General features: G+C 43.0%; 1 protein-coding gene across 1 annotated transcript in view; it reads left to right on the top strand.

The window, feature by feature from the left end:
* LOC143125242 (uncharacterized) overlaps positions 1–19,350 on the top strand; it is a 34,765-nt gene extending 15,415 nt beyond the window's left edge. Inside the window, exons 27-58 of the mRNA XM_076286583.1 lie at positions 829–964; positions 1,226–1,438; positions 1,700–1,912; positions 2,174–2,380; positions 2,642–2,854; positions 3,911–4,117; positions 4,379–4,585; positions 4,847–5,059; positions 5,321–5,527; positions 5,789–5,995; positions 6,257–6,460; positions 7,190–7,396; positions 7,658–7,864; positions 8,126–8,332; positions 8,594–8,797; positions 9,059–9,265; positions 9,527–9,733; positions 9,995–10,201; positions 10,463–10,666; positions 10,928–11,134; positions 11,396–11,602; positions 11,864–12,067; positions 12,329–12,535; positions 12,797–13,003; positions 13,786–13,789; positions 13,882–14,059; positions 14,579–14,826; positions 14,953–15,136; positions 15,582–15,765; positions 17,753–17,828; positions 18,396–18,524; positions 19,258–19,350. Coding sequence (XP_076142698.1) covers positions 829–964; positions 1,226–1,438; positions 1,700–1,912; positions 2,174–2,380; positions 2,642–2,854; positions 3,911–4,117; positions 4,379–4,585; positions 4,847–5,059; positions 5,321–5,527; positions 5,789–5,995; positions 6,257–6,460; positions 7,190–7,396; positions 7,658–7,864; positions 8,126–8,332; positions 8,594–8,797; positions 9,059–9,265; positions 9,527–9,733; positions 9,995–10,201; positions 10,463–10,666; positions 10,928–11,134; positions 11,396–11,602; positions 11,864–12,067; positions 12,329–12,535; positions 12,797–13,003; positions 13,786–13,789; positions 13,882–14,059; positions 14,579–14,826; positions 14,953–15,136; positions 15,582–15,765; positions 17,753–17,828; positions 18,396–18,524; positions 19,258–19,350 — 6,005 coding nt within the window. The remainder of the gene's footprint in view (positions 1–828; positions 965–1,225; positions 1,439–1,699; positions 1,913–2,173; positions 2,381–2,641; positions 2,855–3,910; positions 4,118–4,378; positions 4,586–4,846; positions 5,060–5,320; positions 5,528–5,788; positions 5,996–6,256; positions 6,461–7,189; positions 7,397–7,657; positions 7,865–8,125; positions 8,333–8,593; positions 8,798–9,058; positions 9,266–9,526; positions 9,734–9,994; positions 10,202–10,462; positions 10,667–10,927; positions 11,135–11,395; positions 11,603–11,863; positions 12,068–12,328; positions 12,536–12,796; positions 13,004–13,785; positions 13,790–13,881; positions 14,060–14,578; positions 14,827–14,952; positions 15,137–15,581; positions 15,766–17,752; positions 17,829–18,395; positions 18,525–19,257) is intronic.
* The last annotated feature ends 240 nt before the right edge of the window (positions 19,351–19,590 follow it).

Here is a 19,590-nt window from a genome sequence, read left to right as displayed (position 1 = left end):
ATGCACATAAAGACTAAAGAACAAAGAATAGATTTCCTAAACATTAAAGGGACACCAGACACCAAATGTTTTGGTGTTAATCATCTTCGTAAGTCGGTATATGGTTAAATGACTCATTACGGGGCGAATGAAGGCTCTCTCGCCCGCCCCTACTGCCTGTAGGAAGAATATCCCACTTGCAAGTTCGGTGTATCCTACCCGCCGACCGAAGCAGGATCAGTTTACAGCACAGAGGCAGGCTAACGAAACGCTAGAGATTGTTGCAAACGTGTGTATAATGGCAGAGCCGGCGAAGAAGCAGCGAAAACCCTTGACGGAAGACGCAAAGAAAAGGAAAAGAGCTTCAGACCGAACGAGGGGGAGTTTCGTAGAGAAAAAGCATCAGGCTTGCCTGGTGTCCCTTTAAATCAAGTTCAAGTAATACCAGTAGTACGATTTTTGTGTTTTTAATCAATTATTTATTCTATGTCAACAGAAACAACAGAACCTACCTCAACTGAATACTCAACACCCACTGTCACCCCAATAACATCAACCCCATATTGTAAAGTATGTACTTGGTCAAAATGGATAAATGTTGATTATCCGCAATATGGCTCTGGAGGAGGTGACACAGAATCCATTAGTAATATCATCAAGAAGGGTTATAAAATATGTGAAAGACCAGTTAATATCAGTTGTCAAGCATCTCGTTATCCAAACGTTCCTCTGTCAGAACTGGATCAAAAAGTGACCTGCAACACTGATATGGGATTAGTTTGTAAAAATATAGATCAAAGCCCAGTACCGATGTGCTTAGATTATGAGATAAAGGTTGAGTGTTGTAAGATGGAGCCATGTCCAACTCCAATGCCAACACCGAAAACAACATCCACCACGACCACAACAACAAATCCATCAACAACAAATCCATCAACAACAACTCCATCAACCACTCCTATATCCAGTACAACACCATGTACCTGTGAGTGGTCTGACTGGATTGACCAAGGACCTACTACACCTGGCCCTGATGGAGGAGACTCTGTATCAATTTCACAACTCGTTAATTCTGGACGTATCGGTTGTACACAGCCAACAGAAGTTGAGTGCAGGGCTAAGTTGTATCCAACATTGACACTTTCCCAGTTGGGCCAAGATGTGATTTGCAATCCATCAGTAGGACTTGTTTGCCTGAACAAAAACCAGGCCAATAAGCAAGAGTGTTTCAATTATGAAATCAGAGTACGCTGCTGCGGACCATGCACATCCACTACCACTACAACACCCACAAGTACATCAACTCCCTCTACACCTACAACTCCAACATCGACAACAACCTCCACGACAACTACAACCACTCAAAGAACCTCGACACCTGTAACAACGACACCGTCAACTTCAACAACTACATCAGTCCCAACAACAAGTCCTTTATCCAGCACAACGCCTTGTACCTGTGAGTGGTCTGACTGGATTGACCAAGGACCTACTACACCTGGCCCTGATGGAGGAGACTCTGTATCAATTTCACAACTCGTTAATTCTGGACGTATCGGTTGTACACAGCCAACAGAAGTTGAGTGCAGGGCTAAGTTGTATCCAACATTGACACTTTCCCAGTTGGGCCAAGATGTGATTTGCAATCCATCAGTAGGACTTGTTTGCCTGAACAAAAACCAGGCCAATAAGCAAGAGTGTTTCAATTATGAAATCAGAGTACGCTGCTGCGGACCATGCACATCCACTACCACTACAACACCCACAAGTACATCAACTCCCTCTACACCTACAACTCCAACATCGACAACAACCTCCACGACAACTACAACCACTCAAAGAACCTCGACACCTGTAACAACGACACCGTCAACTTCAACAACTACATCAGTCCCAACAACAAGTCCTTTATCCAGCACAACGCCTTGTACCTGTGAGTGGTCTGACTGGATTGACCAAGGACCTACTACACCTGGCCCTGATGGAGGAGACTCTGTATCAATTTCACAACTCGTTAATTCTGGACGTATCGGTTGTACACAGCCAACACAAGTTGAGTGCAGGGCTAAGTTGTATCCAACATTGACACTTTCCCAGTTGGGCCAAGATGTGATTTGCAATCCATCAGTAGGACTTGTTTGCCTGAACAAAAACCAGGCCAATAAGCAAGAGTGTTTCAATTATGAGATCAGAGTACGCTGCTGCGGACCATGCACATCCACTACCACTACAACACCCACAAGTACATCAACTCCCTCTACACCTACAACTTCGACAACAACCTCCACGACTACAACAACCACTCAAAGAACCTCGACACCTGTAACAACGACACCGTCAACTTCAACAACTACATCAGTCCCAACAACAAGTCCTTTATCCAGCACAACGCCTTGTACCTGTGAGTGGTCTGACTGGATTGACCAAGGACCTACTACACCTGGCCCTGATGGAGGAGACTCTGTATCAATTTCACAACTCGTTAATTCTGGACGTATCGGTTGTACACAGCCAACAGAAGTTGAGTGCAGGGCTAAGTTGTATCCAACATTGACACTTTCCCAGTTGGGCCAAGATGTGATTTGCAATCCATCAGTAGGACTTGTTTGCCTGAACAAAAACCAGGCCAATAAGCAAGAGTGTTTCAATTATGAAATCAGAGTACGCTGCTGCGGACCATGCACATCCACTACCACTACAACACCCACAAGTACATCAACTCCCTCTACACCTACAACTCCAACATCGACAACAACCTCCACGACAACTACAACCACTCAAAGAACCTCGACACCTGTAACAACGACACCGTCAACTTCAACAACTACATCAGTCCCAACAACAAGTCCTTTATCCAGCACAACGCCTTGTACCTGTGAGTGGTCTGACTGGATTGACCAAGGACCTACTACACCTGGCCCTGATGGAGGAGACTCTGTATCAATTTCACAACTTGTTAATTCTGGACGTATCGGTTGTACACAGCCAACAGAAGTTGAGTGCAGGGCTAAGTTGTATCCAACATTGACACTTTCCCAGTTGGGCCAAGATGTGATTTGCAATCCATCAGTAGGACTTGTTTGCCTGAACAAAAACCAGGCCAATAAGCAAGAGTGTTTCAATTATGAAATCAGAGTACGCTGCTGCGGACCATGCACATCCACTACCACTACAACACCCACAAGTACATCAACTCCCTCTACACCTACAACTCCAACATCGACAACAACAATAACATCAACCCAATATTGTAAAGTATGTACTTGGTCAAAATGGATAAATGTTGATTATCCGCAATATGGCTCTGGAGGAGGTGACACAGAATCCATTAGTAATATCATCAAGAAGGGTTATAAAATATGTGAAAGACCAGTTAATATCAGTTGTCAAGCATCTCGTTATCCAAACGTTCCTCTGTCAGAACTGGATCAAAAAGTGACCTGCAACACTGATATGGGATTAGTTTGTAAAAATATAGATCAAAGCCCAGTACCGATGTGCTTAGATTATGAGATAAAGGTTGAGTGTTGTAAGATGGAGCCATGTCCAACTCCAATGCCAACACCGACAACAACATCCACCACGATCACAACAACAAATCCATCAACAACAAATCCATCAACAACAACTCCATCAACCACTCCTATATCCAGCACAACGCCTTGTACCTGTGAGTGGTCTCACTGGATTGACCAAGGACCTACTACACCTGGCCCTGATGGAGGAGACTCTGTATCAATTTCACAACTCGTTAATTCTGGACGTATCGGTTGTACACAGCCAACACAAGTTGAGTGCAGGGCTAAGTTGTATCCAACATTGACACTTTCCCAGTTGGGCCAAAATGTGATTTGCAATCCATCAGTAGGACTTGTTTGCCTGAACAAAAACCAGGGAAATAAGCAAGTGTGTTTCAATTATGAGATCAGAGTACGCTGCTGTGGACCATGCACATCCACTACCACTACAACACCCACAAGTACATCAACTCCCTCTACACCTACAACTTCGACAACAACCTCCACGACTACTACAACCACTCAAAGAACCTCGACACCTGTAACAACGACACCGTCAACTTCAACAACTACATCAGTCCCAACAACAAGTCCTTTATCCAGCACAACGCCTTGTACCTGTGAGTGGTCTGACTGGATTGACCAAGGACCTACTACACCTGGCCCTGATGGAGGAGACTCTGTATCAATTTCACAACTCGTTAATTCTGGACGTATCGGTTGTACACAGCCAACACAAGTTGAGTGCAGGGCTAAGTTGTATCCAACATTGACACTTTCCCAGTTGGGCCAAAATGTGATTTGCAATCCATCAGTAGGACTTGTTTGCCTGAACAAAAACCAGGGAAATAAGCAAGTGTGTTTCAATTATGAGATCAGAGTACGCTGCTGTGGACCATGCACATCCACTACCACTACAACACCCACAAGTACATCAACTCCCTCTACACCTACAACTTCGACAACAACCTCCACGACTACAACAACCACTCAAAGAACCTCGACACCTGTAACAACGACACCGTCAACTTCAACAACTACATCAGTCCCAACAACAAGTCCTTTATCCAGCACAACGCCTTGTACCTGTGAGTGGTCTGACTGGATTGACCAAGGACCTACTACACCTGGCCCTGATGGAGGAGACTCTCTATCAATTTCACAACTCGTTAATTCTGGACGTATCGGTTGTACACAGCCAACAGAAGTTGAGTGCAGGGCTAAGTTGTATCCAACATTGACACTTTCCCAGTTGGGCCAAGATGTGATTTGCAATCCATCAGTAGGACTTGTTTGCCTGAACAAAAACCAGGCCAATAAGCAAGAGTGTTTCAATTATGAAATCAGAGTACGCTGCTGCGGACCATGCACATCCACTACCACTACAACACCCACAAGTACATCAACTCCCTCTACACCTACAACTCCAACATCGACAACAACCTCCACGACAACTACAACCACTCAAAGAACCTCGACACCTGTAACAACGACACCGTCAACTTCAACAACTACATCAGTCCCAACAACAAGTCCTTTATCCAGCACAACGCCTTGTACCTGTGAGTGGTCTGACTGGATTGACCAAGGACCTACTACACCTGGCCCTGATGGAGGAGACTCTGTATCAATTTCACAACTCGTTAATTCTGGACGTATCGGTTGTACACAGCCAACACAAGTTGAGTGCAGGGCTAAGTTGTATCCAACATTGACACTTTCCCAGTTGGGCCAAAATGTGATTTGCAATCCATCAGTAGGACTTGTTTGCCTGAACAAAAACCAGGGAAATAAGCAAGTGTGTTTCAATTATGAGATCAGAGTACGCTGCTGTGGACCATGCACATCCACTACCACCACAACACCCACAAGTACATCAACTCCCTCTACACCTACAACTTCGACAACAACCTCCACGACAACTACAACCACTCAAAGAACCTCGACACCTGTAACAACGACACCGTCAACTTCAACAACTACATCAGTCCCAACAACAAGTCCTTTATCCAGCACAACGCCTTGTACCTGTGAGTGGTCTGACTGGATTGACCAAGGACCTACTACACCTGGCCCTGATGGAGGAGACTCTGTATCAATTTCACAACTCGTTAATTCTGGACGTATCGGTTGTACACAGCCAACACAAGTTGAGTGCAGGGCTAAGTTGTATCCAACATTGACACTTTCCCAGTTGGGCCAAAATGTGATTTGCAATCCATCAGTAGGACTTGTTTGCCTGAACAAAAACCAGGGAAATAAGCAAGTGTGTTTCAATTATGAGATCAGAGTACGCTGCTGTGGACCATGCACATCCACTACCACTACAACACCCACAAGTACATCAACTCCCTCTACACCTACAACTTCGACAACAACCTCCACGACTACTACAACCACTCAAAGAACCTCGACACCTGTAACAACGACACCGTCAACTTCAACAACTACATCAGTCCCAACAACAAGTCCTTTATCCAGCACAACGCCTTGTACCTGTGAGTGGTCTGACTGGATTGACCAAGGACCTACTACACCTGGCCCTGATGGAGGAGACTCTGTATCAATTTCACAACTCGTTAATTCTGGACGTATCGGTTGTACACAGCCAACACAAGTTGAGTGCAGGGCTAAGTTGTATCCAACATTGACACTTTCCCAGTTGGGCCAAAATGTGATTTGCAATCCATCAGTAGGACTTGTTTGCCTGAACAAAAACCAGGGAAATAAGCAAGTGTGTTTCAATTATGAGATCAGAGTACGCTGCTGTGGACCATGCACATCCACTACCACCACAACACCCACAAGTACATCAACTCCCTCTACACCTACAACTTCGACAACAACCTCCACGACTACTACAACCACTCAAAGAACCTCGACACCTGTAACAACGACACCGTCAACTTCAACAACTACATCAGTCCCAACAAGTCCTTTATCCAGCACAACGCCTTGTACCTGTGAGTGGTCTGACTGGATTGACCAAGGACCTACTACACCTGGCCCTGATGGAGGAGACTCTGTATCAATTTCACAACTCGTTAATTCTGGACGTATCGGTTGTACACAGCCAACACAAGTTGAGTGCAGGGCTAAGTTGTATCCAACATTGACACTTTCCCAGTTGGGCCAAAATGTGATTTGCAATCCATCAGTAGGACTTGTTTGCCTGAACAAAAACCAGGGAAATAAGCAAGTGTGTTTCAATTATGAGATCAGAGTACGCTGCTGTGGACCATGCACATCCACTACCACCACAACACCCACAAGTACATCAACTCCCTCTACACCTAAAACTTCGATAACAACCTCCACGACAACTACAACCACTCAAAGAACCTCGACACCTGTAACAACGACACCGTCAACTTCAACAACTACATCAGTCCCAACAACAAGTCCTTTATCCAGCACAACGCCTTGTACCTGTGAGTGGTCTGACTGGATTGACCAAGGACCTACTACACCTGGCCCTGATGGAGGAGACTCTGTATCAATTTCACAACTCGTTAATTCTGGACGTATCGGTTGTACACAGCCAACACAAGTTGAGTGCAGGGCTAAGTTGTATCCAACATTGACACTTTCCCAGTTGGGCCAAAATGTGATTTGCAATCCATCAGTAGGACTTGTTTGCCTGAACAAAAACCAGGGAAATAAGCAAGTGTGTTTCAATTATGAGATCAGAGTACGCTGCTGTGGACCATGCACATCCACTACCACCACAACACCCACAAGTACATCAACTCCCTCTACACCTACAACTTCGACAACAACCTCCACGACAACTACAACCACTCAAAGAACCTCGACACCTGTAACAACGACACCGTCAACTTCAACAACTACATCAGTCCCAACAACAAGTCCTTTATCCAGCACAACGCCTTGTACCTGTGAGTGGTCTGACTGGATTGACCAAGGACCTACTACACCTGGCCCTGATGGAGGAGACTCTGTATCAATTTCACAACTCGTTAATTCTGGACGTATCGGTTGTACACGGCCAACACAAGTTGAGTGCAGGGCTAAGTTGTATCCAACATTGACACTTTCCCAGTTGGGCCAAAATGTGATTTGCAATCCATCAGTAGGACTTGTTTGCCTGAACAAAAACCAGGGAAATAAGCAAGTGTGTTTCAATTATGAGATCAGAGTACGCTGCTGTGGACCATGCACATCCACTACCACCACAACACCCACAAGTACATCAACTCCCTCTACACCTACAACTTCGACAACAACCTCCACGACAACTACAACCACTCAAAGAACCTCGACACCTGTAACAACGACACCGTCAACTTCAACAACTACATCAGTCCCAACAACAAGTCCTTTATCCAGCACAACGCCTTGTACCTGTGAGTGGTCTCACTGGATTGACCAAGGACCTACTACACCTGGCCCTGATGGAGGAGACTCTGTATCAATTTCACAACTCGTTAATTCTGGACGTATCGGTTGTACACAGCCAACACAAGTTGAGTGCAGGGCTAAGTTGTATCCAACATTGACACTTTCCCAGTTGGGCCAAAATGTGATTTGCAATCCATCAGTAGGACTTGTTTGCCTGAACAAAAACCAGGGAAATAAGCAAGTGTGTTTCAATTATGAGATCAGAGTACGCTGCTGTGGACCATGCACATCCACTACCACTACAACACCCACAAGTACATCAACTCCCTCTACACCTACAACTTCGACAACAACCTCCACGACTACTACAACCACTCAAAGAACCTCGACACCTGTAACAACGACACCGTCAACTTCAACAACTACATCAGTCCCAACAACAAGTCCTTTATCCAGCACAACGCCTTGTACCTGTGAGTGGTCTGACTGGATTGACCAAGGACCTACTACACCTGGCCCTGATGGAGGAGACTCTGTATCAATTTCACAACTCGTTAATTCTGGACGTATCGGTTGTACACAGCCAACACAAGTTGAGTGCAGGGCTAAGTTGTATCCAACATTGACACTTTCCCAGTTGGGCCAAAATGTGATTTGCAATCCATCAGTAGGACTTGTTTGCCTGAACAAAAACCAGGGAAATAAGCAAGTGTGTTTCAATTATGAGATCAGAGTACGCTGCTGTGGACCATGCACATCCACTACCACCACAACACCCACAAGTACATCAACTCCCTCTACACCTACAACTTCGACAACAACCTCCACGACTACTACAACCACTCAAAGAACCTCGACACCTGTAACAACGACACCGTCAACTTCAACAACTACATCAGTCCCAACAAGTCCTTTATCCAGCACAACGCCTTGTACCTGTGAGTGGTCTGACTGGATTGACCAAGGACCTACTACACCTGGCCCTGATGGAGGAGACTCTGTATCAATTTCACAACTCGTTAATTCTGGACGTATCGGTTGTACACAGCCAACACAAGTTGAGTGCAGGGCTAAGTTGTATCCAACATTGACACTTTCCCAGTTGGGCCAAAATGTGATTTGCAATCCATCAGTAGGACTTGTTTGCCTGAACAAAAACCAGGGAAATAAGCAAGTGTGTTTCAATTATGAGATCAGAGTACGCTGCTGTGGACCATGCACATCCACTACCACCACAACACCCACAAGTACATCAACTCCCTCTACACCTACAACTTCGACAACAACCTCCACGACAACTACAACCACTCAAAGAACCTCGACACCTGTAACAACGACACCGTCAACTTCAACAACTACATCAGTCCCAACAACAAGTCCTTTATCCAGCACAACGCCTTGTACCTGTGAGTGGTCTGACTGGATTGACCAAGGACCTACTACACCTGGCCCTGATGGAGGAGACTCTGTATCAATTTCACAACTCGTTAATTCTGGACGTATCGGTTGTACACAGCCAACACAAGTTGAGTGCAGGGCTAAGTTGTATCCAACATTGACACTTTCCCAGTTGGGCCAAAATGTGATTTGCAATCCATCAGTAGGACTTGTTTGCCTGAACAAAAACCAGGGAAATAAGCAAGTGTGTTTCAATTATGAGATCAGAGTACGCTGCTGTGGACCATGCACATCCACTACCACCACAACACCCACAAGTACATCAACTCCCTCTACACCTACAACTTCGACAACAACCTCCACGACAACTACAACCACTCAAAGAACCTCGACACCTGTAACAACGACACCGTCAACTTCAACAACTACATCAGTCCCAACAACAAGTCCTTTATCCAGCACAACGCCTTGTACCTGTGAGTGGTCTGACTGGATTGACCAAGGACCTACTACACCTGGCCCTGATGGAGGAGACTCTGTATCAATTTCACAACTCGTTAATTCTGGACGTATCGGTTGTACACGGCCAACACAAGTTGAGTGCAGGGCTAAGTTGTATCCAACATTGACACTTTCCCAGTTGGGCCAAAATGTGATTTGCAATCCATCAGTAGGACTTGTTTGCCTGAACAAAAACCAGGGAAATAAGCAAGTGTGTTTCAATTATGAGATCAGAGTACGCTGCTGTGGACCATGCACATCCACTACCACCACAACACCCACAAGTACATCAACTCCCTCTACACCTACAACTTCGACAACAACCTCCACGACAACTACAACCACTCAAAGAACCTCGACACCTGTAACAACGACACCGTCAACTTCAACAACTACATCAGTCCCATCAACAAGTCCTTTATCCAGCACAACGCCTTGTACCTGTGAGTGGTCTGACTGGATTGACCAAGGACCTACTACACCTGGCCCTGATGGAGGAGACTCTGTATCAATTTCACAACTCGTTAATTCTGGACGTATCGGTTGTACACAGCCAACACAAGTTGAGTGCAGGGCTAAGTTGTATCCAACATTGACACTTTCCCAGTTGGGCCAAAATGTGATTTGCAATCCATCAGTAGGACTTGTTTGCCTGAACAAAAACCAGGGAAATAAGCAAGTGTGTTTCAATTATGAGATCAGAGTACGCTGCTGTGGACCATGCACATCCACTACCACTACAACACCCACAAGTACATCAACTCCCTCTACACCTACAACTTCGACAACAACCTCCACGACTACTACAACCACTCAAAGAACCTCGACACCTGTAACAACGACACCGTCAACTTCAACAACTACATCAGTCCCAACAAGTCCTTTATCCAGCACAACGCCTTGTACCTGTGAGTGGTCTGACTGGATTGACCAAGGACCTACTACACCTGGCCCTGATGGAGGAGACTCTGTATCAATTTCACAACTCGTTAATTCTGGACGTATCGGTTGTACACAGCCAACACAAGTTGAGTGCAGGGCTAAGTTGTATCCAACATTGACACTTTCCCAGTTGGGCCAAAATGTGATTTGCAATCCATCAGTAGGACTTGTTTGCCTGAACAAAAACCAGGGAAATAAGCAAGTGTGTTTCAATTATGAGATCAGAGTACGCTGCTGTGGACCATGCACATCCACTACCACTACAACACCCACAAGTACATCAACTCCCTCTACACCTACAACTTCGACAACAACCTCCACGACAACTACAACCACTCAAAGAACCTCGACACCTGTAACAACAACACCGTCAACTTCAACAACTACATCAGTCCCAACAACAAGTCCTTTATCCAGCACAACGCCTTGTACCTGTGAGTGGTCTGACTGGATTGACCAAGGACCTACTACACCTGGCCCTGATGGAGGAGACTCTGTATCAATTTCACAACTCGTTAATTCTGGACGTATCGGTTGTACACAGCCAACACAAGTTGAGTGCAGGGCTAAGTTGTATCCAACATTGACACTTTCCCAGTTGGGCCAAAATGTGATTTGCAATCCATCAGTAGGACTTGTTTGCCTGAACAAAAACCAGGGAAATAAGCAAGTGTGTTTCAATTATGAGATCAGAGTACGCTGCTGTGGACCATGCACATCCACTACCACTACAACACCCACAAGTACATCAACTCCCTCTACACCTACAACTTCGACAACAACCTCCACGACTACTACAACCACTCAAAGAACCTCGACACCTGTAACAACGACACCGTCAACTTCAACAACTACATCAGTCCCAACAACAAGTCCTTTATCCAGCACAACGCCTTGTACCTGTGAGTGGTCTGACTGGATTGACCAAGGACCTACTACACCTGGCCCTGATGGAGGAGACTCTGTATCAATTTCACAACTCGTTCATTCTGGACGTATCGGTTGTACACAGCCAACACAAGTTGAGTGCAGGGCTAAGTTGTATCCAACATTGACACTTTCCCAGTTGGGCCAAAATGTGATTTGCAATCCATCAGTAGGACTTGTTTGCCTGAACAAAAACCAGGGAAATAAGCAAGTGTGTTTCAATTATGAGATCAGAGTACGCTGCTGTGGACCATGCACATCCACTACCACTACAACACCCACAAGTACATCAACTCCCTCTACACCTACAACTTCGACAACAACCTCCACGACTACTACAACCACTCAAAGAACCTCGACACCTGTAACAACGACACCGTCAACTTCAACAACTACATCAGTCCCAACAAGTCCTTTATCCAGCACAACGCCTTGTACCTGTGAGTGGTCTGACTGGATTGACCAAGGACCTACTACACCTGGCCCTGATGGAGGAGACTCTGTATCAATTTCACAACTCGTTAATTCTGGACGTATCGGTTGTACACAGCCAACACAAGTTGAGTGCAGGGCTAAGTTGTATCCAACATTGACACTTTCCCAGTTGGGCCAAAATGTGATTTGCAATCCATCAGTAGGACTTGTTTGCCTGAACAAAAACCAGGGAAATAAGCAAGTGTGTTTCAATTATGAGATCAGAGTACGCTGCTGTGGACCATGCACATCCACTACCACTACAACACCCACAAGTACATCAACTCCCTCTACACCTACAACTTCGACAACAACCTCCACGACAACTACAACCACTCAAAGAACCTCGACACCTGTAACAACGACACCGTCAACTTCAACAACTACATCAGTCCCAACAACAAGTCCTTTATCCAGCACAACGCCTTGTACCTGTGAGTGGTCTGACTGGATTGACCAAGGACCTACTACACCTGGCCCTGATGGAGGAGACTCTGTATCAATTTCACAACTCGTTAATTCTGGACGTATCGGTTGTACACGGCCAACACAAGTTGAGTGCAGGGCTAAGTTGTATCCAACATTGACACTTTCCCAGTTGGGCCAAAATGTGATTTGCAATCCATCAGTAGGACTTGTTTGCCTGAACAAAAACCAGGGAAATAAGCAAGTGTGTTTCAATTATGAGATCAGAGTACGCTGCTGTGGACCATGCACATCCACTACCACTACAACACCCACAAGTACATCAACTCCCTCTACACCTACAACTTCGACAACAACCTCCACGACTACTACAACCACTCAAAGAACCTCGACACCTGTAACAACGACACCGTCAACTTCAACAACTACATCAGTCCCAACAACAAGTCCTTTATCCAGCACAACGCCTTGTACCTGTGAGTGGTCTGACTGGATTGACCAAGGACCTACTACACCTGGCCCTGATGGAGGAGACTCTGTATCAATTTCACAACTATTCCATTCTCAACGTATTGGCTGTGAACATGCTACAAAAGTTGAATGCAGGGCCAAGCAGTTTCCCAATTTGCCACTGTCAGAAGTAGGCCAGGATGTGATATGTATTCCATCTGTTGGACTTGTCTGCTTGAACAAAAACCAAGGGCTCCAAAAGATTTGCTTTGATTACGAAATCCGAGTGCAGTGTTGTGGACCATGTCCAACAACAACAACAACTAAACCTACAACCACAACAATGACTACAACAACAGAAACACGCCCAACATCTGTGACAACTCCATTAACTTCAACTAGTAAAACTGTACCTACATCTACTACCCCATTTACTGTGATTACTGGCACAACCAGCACCCATGTTACACAACCTCAGTGTACTGGATGTGAACTCCAAAATGGAACAATTTCCCCACCAGGCAAGTGTTTTCATTATTTATATATCAAGCACCAACTGTATGTGATCACTTCTGTACATTGTTTTTTAACTAAAGTTCATTTTTTACACAGATTCTGTTATATATAGTTATACCGATCTTGGTGGATGTACTTACTTTGCCCATTGCCTTAAAAACTGCACAATAAAGAAGGGCATGTTATGTAGCCCCACCAGTGCTCCATCCACAACTCCTTTGACTTCAACGACTCCTACACCTTCAACGACTATTTCAACTTCAACAACTCCTTCTCTTGACTGTTATCCCAGAAAGGTATTACATCACTTAAATCAGTCTGTTCGTTTTCATGTAAGGATTTTGGACTTTCAATAGACGGGCTGTTTTTTTTTATTATGTCTGTGCAGAATGGAGAAACTTGGGTATCCGCCACCGATAAGTGTATGCTAGAAACATGTTACAATGGTGATATCATCAAGCACCTTAAGAAATGTCCAACTCAACCACCGCTTTCATGTGTGAATGGCCTCCCTCCAAAGACAGTTCCTGATGGATCAGGCTGCTGTTTCAAACAGGAATGCCAATGTGAGTATTTCCAAAGTCAAAATAAATTCAGTTAATGATAATAATCATTATCACCCAGAGAGAAGAAGTATTATTTTCTGGTAGGGTGGCTATTCATTTTGTACAATGAGACACCTATGAAGTAGATTTGGTAAAAAAGTTTAATCACCGTTCCATATCAATGCTTCGCAACAATGGATTTTTTCCTGAACTGAACTTGAATTACCCCTTGGGGATCAATAAAGTATCTATCTATCTATCTATCTATCTATCTATCTACAAGTCAGCTTCTTTTTAAACTGAACTGCTTGTTTCTTTTGCATGCTATAAAGGCATGACCATTGCCCATATACATATTGTGGCATCTCTGCCTTGTCCATTAATTCTGTTTATCGGCATACTTTGTGGCCGTTATCCCTTGCATATACTAGGAAAAGCTGGGTTGTGCAAACTCTCTTAGAAAATGGTTCATACAAGCTGTAATATTGTTATATATCCAAAACCAATGACTGACATAATTCATACTTCGTATCTATTTAGGTCACTGCTTTGGCTTCGGGGATCCTCATTATGTGACATTTGATGGAACATATTATGGTTTCCAAGGAAATTGCTCTTATATATTGGTTAAAGAGATCAAACCAATATACAACTTCAGCATCATCATTGATAATGTGTATTGTGACGCACCAGATGGTCTTTCATGTCCTAAATCACTGACTATTCACTATAAATCATTTGAAATTTTTATGAGTCAAGAGGTCTCTCATGGAATAGTCACAAACTTGGTAAGAAACTCTTTGGATTCTTTTTAAATTATTTAATCCTTTGATACTTTTAAAACCCATCTGTTTAAAAGTACTAAACGTAGAGTGCCTTTCATAATATAAACTGTTGTTTCCTTTTTGTCATAGATTTATGTCAATCACAAGCGCATCTACCCAGCTTACAGCAACAGGGACTTCCAAGTCACAGACAATGGCATTGAAGCCTTAGTGGTAATACCTGCCATTGGCGCACAAATAATGTTCTCTGGGATGCAGTTCAGTGTTGAACTCCCTTGGAGTAAATTTCACGGCAACACGGAGGGACAGTGCGGTAAAAACAATTTTTAATTGTTGTTCAGTAGTAGCACTTGTAATGATACATTTGGCAATCTCTGGAAGTAGACAGAGGAATTGTCTTAAACCCCTTGCTCCTTGCTCGAGAAGTTATCAGAGTAGATTACAAGCTGTTTTATTGGCAAAGGAAGGCTTGACAAACTATTAAATACAGGGGCCAATAAATATAAAAAATAGCTTCCTTTCGAGTTTGGGGAATTTGTCATTGGTTGCATTATGACACAGTTGTGACAACTTGGCAGAAGTAAAATTGTATACCTCTTTTTACTCAAAAGATACCAATAAATCCTAGGGATACCAATAAATGTGTATATATTTTCATTTGTACCCCATGGTCAAGTATGACCCTTACGTCCATTTCCCAAACATGCAGCACATTTATCCTCTGATAAAATTCAAATATGTTCTCTTATTTGTCACAGGAACATGTGACAACAATAGGACAGATGACTGCCTCTTGCCCAATGGAAAAATTGATCCATCTTGCCCAGATATGGCCCACCAGTGGAAGGTTAATGATAGCAACTGCCCAGTACCCCCAACCACGATCCCACCTTCCACCTGTCCACCAGAAACTTTATCCATCTGTAAAATCATTGCAAGCAAGTAAGAAAGTCATAAAGTAAATGACACATCATGTCAAAAAAATGAATTTATTTATTTTTGCTATATTTTTAATCAGTGGACTAAATCTGAAATGTACTGTTGCTGACTGTGACGTGTCTCCTGCCAAGGGTCTTTGAAAACTGCCATGAAGTGGTCCGCTATGAGCCATTTATTGAAGGATGCGAGTTTGACATATGCTATACGAAGAAACCTTCTATTGGTTGTGCCAGCCTTCAGTCTTATGCTCAGCAGTGCGCTTTGAGTGGCATTTGCATTGACTGGAGAGGTGCCACAGATGGAGTGTGTGGTAAGATTTGTAGAAATCTATTTTCTAATCTCACAGCTGAAATTATACCTTCACAGCTGATTTTTCATCTTTTAATATGTGTCTTGTTCACACAGATTTTGAGTGCAATGCACCCCTGGTCTACAAGCCCTGTGGTCCACAAGTTCCACCAACTTGTGATAAATGGTATACTGAACTAATGTGACTTGAGTGTGTTTAAAATATTTATAAATATAAATAGGAAATCATCTAATTTGATAAAAAAATTCCCAATTAGGTATAATTTCAGATTCATTGAAGAGAAAACTGAATTCACTGCGTTGACATCCATGAGATGGGAGGGATGCTATTGTCCAGATGGAACTACTTTGTTGGACCATGAAACTAATGAATGCGTTTCACCCTGTGGTAAGAAAATGATATGAAATATGTTAAACATCTGGTTTTATTTCAAGCAATTCACAACATAGATGCATCTTGTTGTATGTAATAAATAAATGATCAGGGTGCAATCTGTGTGGAAGATGTTATTTCTAAATGAACATTTTCTTTTTTAAGGGCCTTTATGCCGCCTACCAAATGGAGAGTGGAAACAGGTAAAGACAATTCTCCTATATTATAGCACTTTATATATCTCAGATCCTTTTCTATATGAACAGAAAAACAACCGTGATATGCCTGTACACATTAATCGTGAAAACAAAATGCACAAATGTGTGCTTGTTGAAAATAATAATTTATTTAACATGGATTTTAGGCACATGTTTTTGAGACACACAACCCTACCTGACTTTAAATGTCTGTCCAACTTTGAATTAGTTAATTATAAATTTTTTGTTACTTGTGCTTGTGCTCTGACATGTTCTTTATTGTTAAATCAGGGTAATTCAACTTGGATCAGTGGCTGTGATCTTTGCACATGTGACGCAGACAATGAAAGAGTCTACTGCAATCCTTTGCCATGCCCATCTGAGCTCCCAGTCATGTGTGATCAGCCTGGCCAGATTAAAGTGCCTGAAAAAGTAGGATGTTGTGAAATAGACAAATGTGGTAAGTAATCACTGACAGATCTTGACAGTCGTTGGTAGGGAAACAATGCAAGTCCTTACAGAACCTTATATGTTTTTGTAGATTCAAGTTGCAAAACTAAGTTCCCTTTCTTTTTTACAATAACTTAAAATAACAACAAAACCCAGACAACAAATACTGTGGTACACATGTTAACACAGAGAAAGTAATTTGAACATGCCTGTGGTTTTGTCATTATAGTATGTGATGTCACCACATGTCCAACCCACTCTTGTCCCATTGGCTACATTCAAGAGACTGAAGTGGGGGCATGTTGCCCTAAGTGTGGTAAGCATTTATCTAGTGCAAAATGTCTAGCTCTACAAGTGTTGCTTCCCCATGGCAAAAGTTAACTGCAAAACGTATTTGTGTTTTTTATCAACTTTGCAGTTCCTAAACCTGTTTGTGTATACAACAACACGGAATACTTGGTAAGAACTCGAATGAAATCTCATGTCTATGCATTCATGGTTAGCATTTAGCAATAGAACTTATTGTGTTGTCACATTACTTGGTAATATACAAGAAAATATCCTACAAATCTGAATGATTTTTATATTAATTTCTGTTTCCTGTTCTATTACAGCCGCACAGCAGTGTGCCTATGAGGCATTGTGAAACCTGTCTGTGTAGTGACAAACTGGAAAATGATGGCGTCTTTCACAGGATTGAATGTGAGCCTATTACATGTGACACTTACTGCCCACAGGTAAGAGGCTTCCTACATAGTCAAACAAACAACAGTGAAGTTGTAGGAATTTAAACACACACACACACACACACACACACACACACACACACATGACCTGAGCTGAATTTTCAAAATCATTTCGGAGGCATGCTCAGTATGTTATGATGTCTTCTTTTCCTAAGGGCTTCGAGCCAGTTTTGCCACCTGGAGAATGCTGTGCAAAGTGTGTGCAGACCATGTGTGTGGTTGTGTATTCAGGAAACCTCACACACTCTATTCCTGTGAGTTAATAACCAAAATATTATATGTTGCTGCCAGCCAATATCAAAGCTGTGTATGTAATGCATTATGCAGTGAGGAGTTCATTGGGCTGATTTTGGGGCATTATTTTGTGATAAAGAAAGAGAAGGATGTGGAAGCAAAGGAAGAAAATAGTGTTTTCTCTTAGTAGTAAGAAAATGCAGGACTTTGTGATATGTTTATAATGCAACTAGTTTTGGTATAATTCAGTTAAATGTATACTCAAGTGCACCCACTCACAAACAAAACTAAACACTATTATATGGACTTTGTTGTTTTTGACAGGTCAATGGTATCTGGAGTCCACCTGGGAACAAGTGTGTAAAGTATGAGTGTGTGAAGGTCGGGAGCAGGTTCATCACTATGGAGGCCAGAACACTCTGTCCTCCCTACAACCCCAATGACTGCATTCCTGTAAGTGTGGAACGACTAAATGTGAATAGGCAATTTGATCATGTTTGAGCCATACATTATAGAGAAATTAAATAGTTAAATGTAACCAGTGTGTAGACTTAAGTAAATAATCTCATTACGATATGGGAAAACATATACACTAGATAATCTTGCAATTGTGTAGGTGCCCCAATCAATAATGTAACAACCAGAGAGAAGGCTATGCTATTTAGTTTGTACACCATCATCACATACTGCCAGTCACTGTGGTATTACGATCTTCGGGTGTTGGCATCACTTATATATTGACCTTATTTTGTATCTTCTGTACTTATGTGATCTGTACAGGGGACAGAGGTCATTGCACCTGATGGTTGCTGCCATTTATGTGGTAAGTTGTTTTAAGGTTTTATTGTCATCAGGTATTGTCAGTAACTGTAAATGTACAAATCCACTGGAAGATGTTAAATATTAATAGGATAGGATTAATAGGATTTTCTTTGGCTTGTGAGAGCAATGCTAAAAGCTGCCTGTCTGGTTGTTTTTCTATAGTAAGAAAATGCAACCGGACAACGGAATCTACATACCTGCAGCATAATGGCTGCACATCCTCCCAGAAGGTTGACTTGACAACTTGTCAAGGTCTTTGTCCAACATTCTCCTGGTAAGTAGCTGATCTGCAGAACAAAGCAGATCTTGCCAAAGCTATAGTAACAATAACTTAATTTAACACTTTCCATATGCTGTCTTTCAGGTTCTCTCTGGGTACAAGCACGTTTCAGCGCTCATGTTCCTGTTGCCAGGAGATTACCACCAGCAAAAGAGAGGTGGAGATGGTCTGCCCTGATGGCTCAAAGTTCAGTTATTCATATAACTACATTGAGCAATGTGGCTGTCTTCAGTCAACATGCACTACCATGGAGAAAACAGTGACTAAAAGGCTACGAAGAAGGCGTTAATGAGTTAGCGCTAGTACATCTCACCTCTTAATACAAATCACTTCCTCTATTTATGTCACACTCTTAGAGTAATCTGTAGTTTTAGCATTTTTATGGAAGTATGTGACTGTATGTATCTTCCTAAATCT

The sequence above is a fragment of the Alosa pseudoharengus genome, unplaced genomic scaffold, assembly GCF_046254945.1.
Source record: "Alosa pseudoharengus isolate Yale_2024_CS ecotype anadromous, Long Island Sound unplaced genomic scaffold, YU_APseudo_1.1 YU_APseudo_1.1_scf_16, whole genome shotgun sequence".
In the NCBI taxonomy this organism is placed as follows: domain Eukaryota; kingdom Metazoa; phylum Chordata; class Actinopteri; order Clupeiformes; family Clupeidae; genus Alosa; species Alosa pseudoharengus.
This window is presented reverse-complemented; position numbering and strand designations above follow the sequence as displayed.